This window comes from Nannobrachium achirus (assembly GCF_963921795.1).
Source record: "Nannobrachium achirus genome assembly, chromosome: 22".
In the NCBI taxonomy this organism is placed as follows: Eukaryota; Metazoa; Chordata; class Actinopteri; order Myctophiformes; family Myctophidae; genus Nannobrachium; species Nannobrachium achirus.
The window spans coordinates 22,676,145-22,689,742 of NC_137829.1; the positions used below are offsets into that span (position 1 = coordinate 22,676,145).

Sequence of the window (13,598 nt, forward strand, 5' to 3'; positions counted from 1 at the left end):
TAAGATGAAGTGCCTGACTGCCTGTACAAATGGCCAGTACCCGTTTTATCTGTGGTTAATACAATAGTCAACGTTTGTGTGCTTTTTTTACGGTTGATAAAACAGTCCAGAGTCCACCAAAATAATTTAGTTTAAATCAGATTCTGAGTAAACCTTTGCGACCTCTATTGACAGACTTTGGTGCTTCAGTCCAGACATATAGGCCTATCGATGATTCTGCAGTCATCTTCTATCCCTGACTGGCTGCTGCTAGGCTAGCATGTTTCTGAGGAAGTTAGGTTTTCGGAACGTGAGAACAAAGACAGACACAAAATACTAATAAGAGTAAAATATGCATTAACCGAAACATCCTCATTCGTTCATTGAGATATGGAAAAGAAAAGGTTTAACATAAACTTGGACGACTCAGCTTTCACAAAAGAAAGAACACCGGTTTGTATAGCTTTGCTTGGCTTAGTATTATTTACTGTCTACTCTAGATAGTCATTTTCTAGATAGTCAGTGTGTCATGTTGTGACTCATGTCAACATGAATTTTAATGACACCCCATCAAAATTCAGATATTTTGATTGTCAGGACATTGTTATAGTCATCATTAGATACAGAGCAATAAATAACCCTTAACCCACCTATCCCCCCGACTCCCTCCCCAGTCAAAGTTCAGAATATAAAACAATATCTTGATTTAATATAAATCCTCTTTCATACACTTCTGCCTGTGGGCCAGTGTTCAGCCTCCCCATTGCCAATGTTGGCAAGTATTGCCTACCCCTGCTCTAGCCACATTATGATTGAATGTTAAAATATATCAAACTATGGTCAACCATAACCCTGAGCTGTGATATTATACATTTCATGTTTGCCATTGTAGGGATAGGTCAAGCTGACTCAATCATGGCCAAAACAAGTGCTTGCTAGTTGGATTACCCTCTCGATCATTCTTCTGATACAAAATGTTCATGTCATTGAATTCCAGATAAAGCCACAGTTTGAACCTTCATCCAAGGGAGGTGTTTCATCTACATCTTTAGCACCACCTGCGCCTCAGTCAGCCGGACCTGCCTTGTCCTACGCCGAATTCATCATCCAGAGCAAAAAGCATCCACCTGCACCCCAGGGAGCCACTGCTCCTCCTCATAAACAATGCATTGTGAATGATAGTGCAAATACAGAACTCCATAGTGTGGCTGATTCTGTAGTGACTCAGGTCCAGGATAAACAGGCTGATGGAGAGGGAAGTGGATCATCAGAGGTTAAGCACAAAGAGGACACTCAGGTGACTGATAACGGTCAAACATGTGTAGAAGGTCAAAGATCCGAGCCAGGGATCAGCCTGGGTAATAAACCAGTGGGCTCAGGAAATAGCATCATTGTCAGCCCCCGACAGGTAATCTTGAAGTTGAAAATGATGTAGTAATAGAAATCGATTAATCATATAATATTAAATCACTTGTATTACAAAAGGACAATGTTGTGCATGAAATCGCCAACACCAACCAAGGCCTGATAGTTGTCTAGTCTGTCATAAGTGTAACATTACAGCTTTGTCATCTCCTTTGCAGAGAGGAAATCCTATTCTGAAGTTTGTAAGGAGTGTCCCATGGGAGTTTGGTGAAGTTGTACCAGACTACGTCTTGGGACAAACGACCTGTGCTCTCTTCCTCAGGTCTGTACTTTGTGTCATATATAATATAATGTATTTGCGTAAGAGAGGAAGACAAAGAGACACTGCCTTTAAAAGTTTTGTCCTCCCCTAACCCAGGGATACTCAAATAGCTGAACCACTTCTCTTTTATTGGTGCCTAATATTGTCGATCAACTGACACTGTTTTCTGGCAAATTAAACTTAGTGGTATTGAATTTGCAATGAGATGGTAAATCATCCGTCCATTTGGGGTTAAAGCGACACACTTCCTGGATGATAATTCATGTAATAGTAATGTAATTACTTCATTAAAGTTTGGTGGGACAGTCAAAATTGTTAAGTTTGAGTATCACTGCCCTAACCATTAATATCTGAGGTTTCTAATTTCTACAAATGCCTTCTAAATCAGTAGTTCTCACACTTCCAAAAATAGCTTGTATATCTGCTATTTTTGAATAAAAAAACAAAAATGTAATTCTTTTTTATTATACAAAAAAGGGCTTTAGTGTGACTCTTATAGTACAACTATAATAGACTCATCTTATGTATCTTATCTTATCCCTTCTGTTGGGGGGGTTTACAGTCTTAGGTACCACAACCTCAACCCCAATTATATCCATGAACGCCTCAAACAGCTGGGACGAACCTTCACTCTCCGAGTATTACTGGTCCAAGTAGATGTGGTGAGTGATTTTTGTTTTAAAGATCACTGTGTGGTCGGCAACTATCTGCTAGGTTCAACAATTCAACAAAATCCAATTCAATATTATCAGAGTATAAAATGTCTGAATGAAAATGATATGCTATGGAAGTTTTCTCTTTCAATATTTTGTATTTGATGTCCTTTCATTTACTTTCTATTGTTACACACTGTGCTCTGCAGCACATTTTTCCACCTAGGATTTGAGTTTGTCTTTTTCTGAGGTGCTATTTTTATAATTGTATATACACTGTCATTTACATAACATCGGTATTGATTTGCATTACAGAAAGACCCCCATCATTCACTGAAGGAGCTAGCTCGCATCTGCATCATGGCTGACTGCACTCTCATCTTAGCTTGGAGGTAAACAAACCCTGCAAGAGTATAGTCTCACTCCCGTTCCCCATATTTACACTCCCATCCCGATTTTGGGCATGTCATTATAGAAGAACATTTCACATTTAAATATCTATATATATTATTTTAATATTTGTTCATAAATTGTAAAAAAAAAAAAAAACAGCCAATCTACAAGCTCACAACGTGTTGCAATGAATTTAACATCTTTGAGCTTGTAGGTCAGCTATTGAATTAATACAAGTGTGTACCATTAGATGGCCTTGGACACAAAATTCTTGAAAAACCTGCCTAAAATATAATATTTAAAAAGAAAACAAAATGTCTGCTGCTTGGGGAAGTTGCAGTTGCACAATTTACATTATTGGTTTGTGACCATATTGATAACTATATCAACAGCCCGGAGGAGGCAGGACGATACCTGGAGACATACAAGGCCTATGAGAAGAAGCCGGCTGATCTCCTGAAGGAGCATGTTGAGAAAGACTACTTATCCAAGGTTTGCACCGAAAAAAAGCATTATCCTAAATCATATAGTATATATTTTGATATAGACTATGAGGTCAACGATTGTTTGTTTTCAATGATATAGGCACATGTGTAATAAGCTAACCTAGTTCTAGAATGAGAACACAATTAACTACACTTGAGTCCCTTGAAAACAGGCTTGGAAAATATTGTATGCAATGTGTTGCCAAGATGATGTAATTCGTTTTTATCACTTTTGAACTCTTTTTCTTCCAGGTGACTGACTGCCTGACTACTGTGAAGTCTGTCAACAAGACTGATGCCATTACCCTCTTGTCTACCTTCTCTGTAAGTAAAGTCTTCACTAAGAAGAATGGCATTTCTTTTTTTAGGATTCACAAAATTGTATGATTTTATCATTCGTCTGAAAGGGTCACGTGTTTTGACGCAATAGTCTTAAAGGAACATAAAAGTGATAAAGGAACATGTCTGTTTTTCAGTCTGTAGAGGGGATCATCAATGCTTCTAAAGAAGACTTAGGCCTCTGTCCAGGCTTAGGACCACAAAAGGTGAGAGAAATAGTCATATAATTGCAGAAGAATTATTCATTACATTATACTATATTGTTATTATGGTTGCTTATAACTAACCTTTATATTTTACCATCACTTATGATATTTGGTAGCTTATAAGCGCCTAGATGTGTCCACTAGTACTGATACAGTAGCTATTCTTTAGGTACAGCCTACCTTGTTATGGTTCAGAATGTCCTCGTAGCAGCTAGAATATTGTCTCCGTCTCCGACTCCCATGGGGCATAGCGTTTGATTCTGTGAAAAAAAAATATATATCGTGCTAATCAGTCTAAAAGCGCCAAATTTTGCACAAATGTAGCCCAGGGCATGCGCTAATGATTTAGCTAGGGCGCCTGAGTCGGCGACCTTCGGGGTCGCCACAGCGGCCAAATCAAGTTGGGCTCCCATCGACTTTCTATACTTTTCTTTTTTCTGGGTATTTAAGTAGGATGTGAGGGGTCTAACTAGGGGTTTGTCATGATGCTGAATCCATTGCAAGCATTTGTTTTGCACAAAAAACATTCCTTGGGCTACAAAACCAGAAAACGATGGTTTAGTGATGAAAAGTGATGAGTCATCACTTTTCACAGTTTTGTGCCTCCGACTAGATGGCTTGATTCTAGGCTTAAAATAATTGATATAAATATTTTTGGAAATCTCTATGGGAAAAATGAATGGGGTCTGGAACAATGGAACAAGAAAATGACCGCCACCGCTATGCCCTATCAAATACTGATTGATCCAGAATTCCACTATATAGTCGTATGCAAATATTGTAAAGATACAGAGCGGTCAGGTTGTGTTCTTTGAAACTAATCTTTTTGCTATTTTGTGTTTCAGGCAAAACGTCTGTATGATGTGCTCCACCAACCCTTCCTCAAGTCCAAGAAGAAAGACAGCTGAACTTATTTGGCACCTTTTTGCGCTCACAATGTTTTTACCACATGAACCCTAGCGTCCATATTCTGGGCATCTCATAATTGGAAAACATTTTTGCGAAAATAGACGATTTACAAGCTCCCAACCACCAACATGTCACACTGTGATGCATTGTGAGCTTGTAGATTGGCTATTTTCGCCAAATGTATAGGGGGAAAAGAGTGCCTAGGCATAGACACCTTGTAGACCTCGGTCAGCGAAGTATATAGGTCAAGGTAAATAGACGTATCGGTGAATTTGAATTATATACGTGTAGGTATATAAGTAAACAAGGTTAAAGTTATTCAGTGCATTGGCTTGCCCATACACTGGAATGATTTATTTTTGCTCTCACTGGGGTGAAAATATTAAATGCATTAAAATGACATGAAAAGTGACAAATTATTTAAAGCTGCAAATATTATATTTATAACACAGACCGTATTTCCAGGTCGTGCTGGGCACTCATTTCATGTTTTATAAATGTGACAGTTTTTGATGCAATGGATAATATTGTATTTACCGGATAATAGTTAAAATAATGATTTTCCTATGTACATTCAAATGTTTTTGTTTTCAATAAATGTAGGTTATTACAGTGAATGAATACACTGTAATAACATTGTCAGTGTGGTGACACATCACACTCAGGTTAATTACTGCGTAAATGATCATTTCAAATGTATTGAACTTGAAATAAATAAAAAGCGCTCTCTGCTATTTCACAATTTTAAATATAGATCAATTTTGGTGCATTATGTGAAATGGGAGTACCTTTTATATTAAACAATAGCCTATATTAAGCAGCAATGGTGTTAAAAAAATCACACCCGTGTGAAGTGGAGCTGTGTGTGTGTGTGTGTGTGTGTGTGTGTGTGTGTGTGTGTGTGTGTGTGTGTGTGTGTGTGGATCATGTGTACCGATTTTTGTGACATTTGAAGAAAATATGTAGGAAAAGGAGCAAAAAGTGTGTTTTGGAGAAAATTCAAGATGGCGGAAAATCTATCATGGCGCAAATGGGCGTGGCCTATATGGGGAGATGCGTCATGACCCAAGGAATCCAGGGAAAAAATATTTTTAATTTTCCGACCTACGGTTCAAGAGTTACAGGCCAAAACGTAAAGTGGGGTGTTATGGCGCCACCATGCGGCCAAATGACACAATTATTTTTTATTTAATCCTTGAAATCATTATGAACCTCCTCTCCAAGTCTTGAAACTCTAGCCCCTATGGTTTGCGAGAGACAAATAATTGAATGTGAGTTTTTGCGATTCCCATTATAAGTCAATGGGGAAAATTAATTCACTAATAAATTAATATCAATTAAACTATTGAACCTTTCTCTTAGCAAGTTACTAGCCCACGATTCCCGAGTAAGCCGGTCGATTTGACATATGGCGCGAGTGTGTGGTGGCAAAACTGTGGGACTAGTAGCGTGCCGAAGTTTAGGAAGTTCAGGCTACATACAGACACACAGACAGACACACAGACACACAGACAGACCCACACGGCCACGTATAGGGAGCCTGTGCTTCACACAGCTCCAAAAATCTATATGTATGTATGTGTGTGTGTGGTATATATATATATATATATATATATATATATATATATATATATATATATATATATATATATATACAGAGTATATATATATAGATATATATAGGTATAGATATATAGATATAGATATAGATATATATAAACACATCTCACACACACAAGAATGTGAATTTAAATCATAGAATTTAAATGGATAGAAAGTAAATGTTCTTGATGAAGAGCATTTGTCAGCTGGTTAGATAGTCACTCACACATAATGACAGAACAAAGTTCCCCAGTGTCCGTTTTGCACCGGCCAAGGGCGATGATGACACGATTAATTCCTGGACCGCCTGCACACTTTGATGGGATTCTTTCTACCTGCTCCAATTCTATGTAGTAAGTTTAGAATGACGTAAAAAAACAGGAAGCCGGTTTCTTTTCTTTTTTTTGCGCTAGAAGTGTTGCTGCCGTGTTGATCATAGCATACTGTCTTTGTGTTAAAAACCACACCATTATAGTTTAGTTTAGCTAATCTTAAACTATAGTCCCTGTAAACTAAGTTTTCATAGGAAGGAAAGATAGGAAGCAAGTGAAGTCAACCATCACGAATAATGCAGCAGGCACAAAAAGAGAAAGAGGAGGATGAAGAAGATGAGTCGTGTCCTGAGGAATTTGTGGGACTTTGTGACTTCACGGCCAGTGACAGTGACCAGGTAGTATAGATGAACAACAATCCTACATTATTTATATCCCTGTCATGCTGTGGGTGAATAGGCTGCACAGTAAATGCCTCTTTTACTTTAGCCATTTAACTCTGAATCTCTGATAGTGTATACGAAATCTATCTAACCAAATCAGCCCGTATATAATGGTCATTTGGATACATTTGTACACGAGGTATATTGAAATGAATAAGAAAAGTTCTGAAAATGTATAGCTGAATGACTGAATGAGTAATGAATGACACCACAAGGGCAGAACGTTGCTAAATATAGGAGGCTTTGGAAGCTTTGTCTACTGTCAAATTATATACAATTAAATTGATATGATGATATGATAGACTGCAAATGTCCGTGACTGTATTTGTCAAGTGGTGCAGTCATATATAGCAGCAGCAAGGTGGTAATATATAGTTATTATTTGACAATGACATCACAGCTGTGTGATTCGTGTGAATAATGGGAAACGGTGGGGGCGGGGCAGATAACTGTTGTTCATCACAACATGCACTATGAGGATGCCAAATTATAACATACCGGGTAGGTATTGTTTTTTTCCCCACATTAGTTAAATTACCAGTGTAATAATTATTATTGTTTAGCTTAGTTTCAGCGCCGGTGACAGGATCCTGGTGCACATCAAGACATCATCTGAGTGGTGGTGGGGAGAGCTGCATGGTGTCTTTGGCTATGTTCCAACCAGCTATCTGCTGCACCAAGGCCTAGAGGAGGAAGACAACTCCTTAGAGGACCCATGGCAGGACGAAGAATACTTCAGCAGCTATGGGACATTGGTTGGATTTCATTTAAAATCAGCCACATGACAGTAGTAGTATTACAGTAGTATCTAGCATTAGGCCTACTTATTACTATTTGATATTTTTTTGCAGTGGTTTTCAAAGTGGATTCCAGGGCTTCTGTGGGTTCCTTTATTAGGGTCTAATTGACCCATACAAGTCTGTAACTCTAACAGTATACAAATGGAACCAAATGGACCCTAACAGGTCCATTTGGTTCCATTTGTATACTGTCAGAGTTAAAGGGAGACCTTGAAATGTAAACATTTGAGAAACACTGATTTATAGTATTACCTCATTAACATGTTATTATATAATAACACAACTTGCCTTATTGTTAGTGTGACTTACTAATATATGCATATATCTTATACAGAGGCTTCACTTGGAGATGCTCTCGGACAAGCCTCGCACTGAAGCCTATCGCCAGACGATCGTCAACAACAGTTCTTCTCTGAGAGGCAAGGCATTGATGGACCTCGGCTGTGGGACTGGCATCATCAGTCTGTTCTGTGCACAGCTGGCAAAACCATCCGTGGTAATTTAATAATAATAAAAAAGGCTTAACGGGGTATATCGACTCTCTGTCACATGCACATTTTTTGTTTTTAAACAACAGGGATCTTGAATAAAGCTCCAATATGGGACTATATATGAAGCCTATATACTGTAAGTAATTTGGTTGACATGTTCATGAAACATCACAGTGCTTATACCTCCATCTAGTGGACAAGGAGCATCACAACAACTATTGAGTGTAGCCTGCTGCAGAGCAACCCTGCATGCCGTCTTCTGTGGTCTTGTAGGTGTATGCTGTGGAGGCCAGCTCTATGGTGGATTACACCAGGCAGCTAGTGAAGAAGAATGGCTGTGAGGCGGTGGTGACCGTGCTTCAGGGCAGAGCTGAGGAAATAGACCTACCTAAGCAGGTGGACGTCCTGGTGTCTGAATGGATGGGAAACTGCCTGCTGGTACTATTACTATTACTACGAATGTAATGAATGTGGTACTAAAAAAAAAGAATACCATAAATGTTGTATGGAATGCAGGAAATATTAGGGTACAAGAGGATCGATTGCTAGGCACGGCAAGATTAATTGTATAGCACATTTCAACAAGACAATTCAGTGCTTTACATAACATTAAGAAAAAGAAACTTATAACAGGACATTTGAATTCAGTAAAAATAAACGCTTAACACCTATCTCCTTAATGGGAAACAAAACAAAATAAGTAAGAATTAAATAGAAAAATAAAATTACAGAGCTGAAGAATAAGTAAAGAAAGCTCAATCTAATGTAATTGGACTTCACTCTTAATGCTTGCCATTGCGTGGTATAGAAATGTATCATTTACACTCCATTTAGCCATGAATATAAAGCCTAATGCATACTTTGTCCACAAAGGTCATGTGCCTCTTCCTGTCTCCTCCTCTCCCACTCCCTCTGGCCTAGTTTGAATTCATGGTGGAGTCAGTCCTGGTGGCCAGGGACCGCTGGCTGAGGGAAGGAGGGGTTATGTGGCCGTCTTCTGCTTCGCTCACGCTGGTCCCCTGCCAGGCACATGGCTACTACACAGAGAAGATGGCATTTTGGGAGAGGCCCTATGGTCTGGATTTCACTGCTTTAAAGTAAGGCCCATCATTCAACCACACAGTGCACTCACTCCACTTTGGCACAATATTGGTTATTCTATGCTTTGTACGGTATTGAAATAAAGCAAGTCATTTGTTGTGGAATTCTAAAATATTTCATGCTGAAATGAACGATGATATCGTTTTTAAAAGGTTTCTATCATAAGTAGTATGTCAGCAGGATATTATGCATGTGTAATAGTGAAAGCCAGATGCACTGCCGGGCTGAATGTAAATTTGGAGTCCAATTTATTTTGAACTATCTCTACATTCACCCATTCACACACACATTCATACACTGATGGCGGAGGAAACCATGCAAGGCACCATACCTGCTCACCGGGAGCAACTAGGGGTTCAAAGTCTTGCACAAGGACTCTTCGAACTGGGAACTTTTCGGGAACCCTCCGTGTTCTAATGACGGTTTCTCCAGCCCTGAGACACTGCCACCTCCACTGAAAATGAGTAGACTGTCCAGCCAGCAGACTTACATACAAGAAAGGAACTAGATGTATGTTATGACCTCCTGCTTTGTATGATGGTATATTCTGAAAGATTTCTCTACCTTTGCAGGCCTCTGGCCCAGCAAGAGTTCTTCACCAAGCCAAAGTTCAGCCACCTTACCCAGCCCGATGACTGCTTGGCCACTCCTTGTGATGTCATCTCAATGGACATGCACACTCTGCAAGTCACAGATTTAGAGGTATTGAGAATGACTAAAACCACAACAATATCCTCTTTCCTTATTTATACCTCACCCCACCTCCAGTGACATAGATCCGCACACAGTTGTTGTTTCAATATTGTTCTCCTTTGCTAGGAAATGAAAGGCCAGTTTGAGTTTCCTGTGATGAAGTTGGGTACTTTCCATGGGTTCACCGCCTGGTTTGCTGTTCATTTTCAAAGCCTGGAGAAGGGGGCTGCAACAGTGGAGCTCAACACAGGACCTAACTCAGAGTAACAGAATTCACAAGTATTTCCCTCAATACATATTTACTTGTGTGTTTGTATCACCAAATACAAAAAATATACATAGTATACTGCATATTTAACTATAAACTGTAACTTTAATTCTACCTATGAGGGTGGTTTGTGACAATGTTTTTCATTGGGAATGGAGTGGCAAAACTACATTCCGTTCTCTTGAAAAGCAGTGGCAGAATCCGCCCTCATAGGTAGAATTAAACTTCGGTGTGACCTTTCCCTTACACAATATTAGAATATTGAGACAATAGATTTGTGAGTCTGACTCGAATCACATTTTGGTGATTTCCGACTTGACCTCTAACAACATAGACTTGACATGGATTTGAGGTTATTTCACTTTAAAACACTTCTGGGGTCATTATAACTTTTACTCTGGCTTTTAAGTCACTTGATTCAATATTTATATGTTTGATATTCATCTTATCAGACCCCCCCATCACAGAGGTAAGGGTTGCGAAGAGAATGCTATCACAAAATTGTGTTCGGACACATTAAAACATCCTACCGTATTTGAAATGTGAAGGTTAAGACATGAGAGACTTTCATTTCAGATTTTCATAACAATGACTTCATAACAAGGCATTTTCAACCAGAACTCGTCAATGAATTAATGCAAATCAGTCTTATGAAAAATACTCTGTCTCACCAGGCCGACTCACTGGAAGCAGACCCTCTTCATGCTAGACAGCCCAGTCGATGTGCATATTGGAGACTCAATCAGTGGAGCTATTGTTCTACGAAGGAATCCAGTCTGGAGGCGCCATATGACTGTTACAATAGAGTGGAGCATCAACACTACTAGTGAAGGAAAAGACAACTGTCAGGCAAGTGTCCTTTCCTCACTTCATCATATTAAGTATGCATTGAGTGCCGTGGTATGGTTTGAAGATCATAGTAATGAACATACTCTTTTCGTAACCACTTAACCACGTATGCTTTGTCATGTGACAGTGTCACATGCAAAGAGCTAATTTGCAGGCTCACAATGCTTTGCGACGCTCTGTTAAATTTGAAAATGTTATAAAGATTTAGAATGTCTGCCTATAATTTTCACAAAATAGGGATGCCAGGTTGAAAGTGGTTAACATTTACTATTTTACCTATGAAATTGCCTAAAAATATTTCAGTGGTTGTCTTAAAGTGACTTGACCTTTAACTCCTTTATGTGTCCATGGATCACTTGTGTCACTCTGTCCACAGATTCAAACAAAAAGTTTCCCCATGTGGAGATGACATCCTACTGCTGTCACATCCAGTCTCTGTGTGGACTTCAGAGTCAGAGGGACACGTGATCGACATTGCGTGCAATCAGTTTGAGAAGAGAATTCATACTCTTACTATGGGACATAGCATAACCAGCTAATTGTTCAGAGTACATACATACAGTAGACAAGCACACACCCACAGCAATCCACAACCATCTGCACACAGGTCATATTGATCAACACCTGACAACATCTTCCAGGATTTTAACATTCACATCAGAATCAGAAGCATAACTGATTTTATAATTTCAAAAAAAGAGATACAGTGACAAATTTATACAAACTTTTTTCATGTTTTATTTTAATATCAATAACAACAACAACAGGACTAATATGTTATATTAAGATTTTTGCACCAATGCTGCATATCAGTATTTATATTTTAACAAAGAATGTACTGATTGTAAACACATTTATGTTGACTGGTACACATTACAAGACTGGGCCACACCATGAATAAAGCATTTCGTTATACACTATTCTGGGAGAGTTACTGAAGTATAATGGACTCTACTGGTTTTGTGTTATTGTTCTGTTATACTTAAAGGAGTAGTTCACCCCCAAAATGACTTTTTTTCTATTGATTACTCATGCCATGGAGAGTAGAGTTCAATAATATGTTTTGTTTTTTGTCACATTCCTAAGACAAAAATTTGATTTGAGTAAATTTACCCCCATTGATTCCGGATGGTGACCCGTTTCGAAACGGGTCACCATCCGGAATGAATGGGGGTAAATTTATTGTTATCACAATTATGTCTTAGGAATGTGACAAAAAACTAAACATATTATTGAACTCTACTCTCCATGGCATGAGTAATCAATAGAAAAAAAGTCATTTTGGGGGTGAACTACTCCTTTAAGTTTCATTTTCAATTTCTCTTGCTGCAGGTCAGCAATGGTTTTGAGTGGTAACCTTACTAACCTACTATAATAGTTTTGCTCTGTATTAAATATTACTGTTTTCAAATTGAAGTAGTGATATTTAGTGCTTTATAAATCACATCTGCAGCAGAGGACACATTTACTTGGTATGAGTTTTTGGTTCTTGGTATTTTAATGAAGTAGGCCATTCAAGTGGTCACGTTTCCAGTTTCCCCCTAGCTCTTGTCCTGGAGCGTGTGCTGACCTCTGAGGAAACCGTAGACGAGGACTGAGGAGAGGAAGGCCTGGAGAGGGGGACAAACGAGGGAGGTTTGACAACCTTCGCCTCAGCCTTCTCAGGTTTAGTCTTGGCCCTTCTCTGCTTCAAGTGTCTCTCACAGTGGTTCACAAACGTATTAATCTTTGCAAAGGTCTTGTTGCACACTTTGCAGTGATAAGGGCGCTGCCCTCTGTCAAGACGCATGTACAGGCGTACATACGATGACCGCACAAAGGTACGACAGCAGACGCCACACTTGAGGTCCTCCGTGTTGGCTTGTGTTTCTGTGGGTGGATCTGGTGCTGGCGCTGGCACTGGCACCTGCCGTGACAGGCTCTGCTTGCACGATTCCTGGGCCTTATGAGAGAGCAGACTTGACAAGCAGCGGAAGCCCACGCCACAATGCTCGCACTTATTCGGCCAGTCCCCGGTGTGCAGGCGAACGTGTGCCACAAGCCCAGCCTTCTGAGCAAAGGCCTTGGCACAGTAGCTGCATTTGAAAGGCTTCTCTCCTGTGTGGAGCCGGCGGTGGGTCTTCAGGTGCGAGGCGCGGCCGAAGCTCTTCCCACACTCCGGGCATTTGTACGGCCTGTCCCCGCTGTGGATCTTCTTGTGCGCCATCATGTGGGAGGCCTGGATGAAGAGCTTGCCACAGATGCCACACCGGTACTTCCTCTCCTTGTGAGAGGTCAGGTGAAGGGCCAGGTGGGCAGAGGATATGAATGTTTTGGTGCAGTGTGGGCAGCTGTGAGGGTCTGGGCGGAAGCCCCTATGAGGCCGCCGGCCACTGGAGAGAGCAAGACGTGCACAGGACGGGCATTTAGAAGGGCCCTCTGCTTTGTG

General features: G+C 39.8%; 2 protein-coding genes across 2 annotated transcripts; both read left to right on the forward strand.

Moving 5' to 3' along the window:
* The first annotated feature begins 291 nt into the window (after positions 1-291).
* On the forward strand, positions 292-5,306 carry ercc1 (excision repair cross-complementation group 1). Its single transcript, XM_080752664.1, has 9 exons — positions 292-432; positions 977-1,387; positions 1,563-1,666; positions 2,229-2,328; positions 2,635-2,711; positions 3,105-3,204; positions 3,450-3,521; positions 3,674-3,742; positions 4,588-5,306. The coding sequence occupies exons 1-9, from the start codon at positions 370-372 to the stop codon at positions 4,648-4,650; spliced, it is 1,059 nt and encodes a 352-aa protein (XP_080608790.1). The 5' UTR covers positions 292-369; the 3' UTR covers positions 4,651-5,306.
* A 1,515-nt stretch (positions 5,307-6,821) lies between these two features.
* On the forward strand, positions 6,822-11,638 carry prmt2 (protein arginine methyltransferase 2; the record flags this gene model as incomplete). The annotated part of the gene is made up of 9 exons (XM_080752760.1): positions 6,822-6,923; positions 7,532-7,723; positions 8,103-8,264; positions 8,533-8,697; positions 9,181-9,356; positions 9,933-10,062; positions 10,180-10,316; positions 10,996-11,165; positions 11,547-11,638. 9 exons carry the CDS (start codon positions 6,822-6,824, stop codon positions 11,636-11,638), a joined length of 1,326 nt encoding a protein of 441 aa, XP_080608886.1.
* Positions 11,639-13,598: the final 1,960 nt, after the last annotated feature.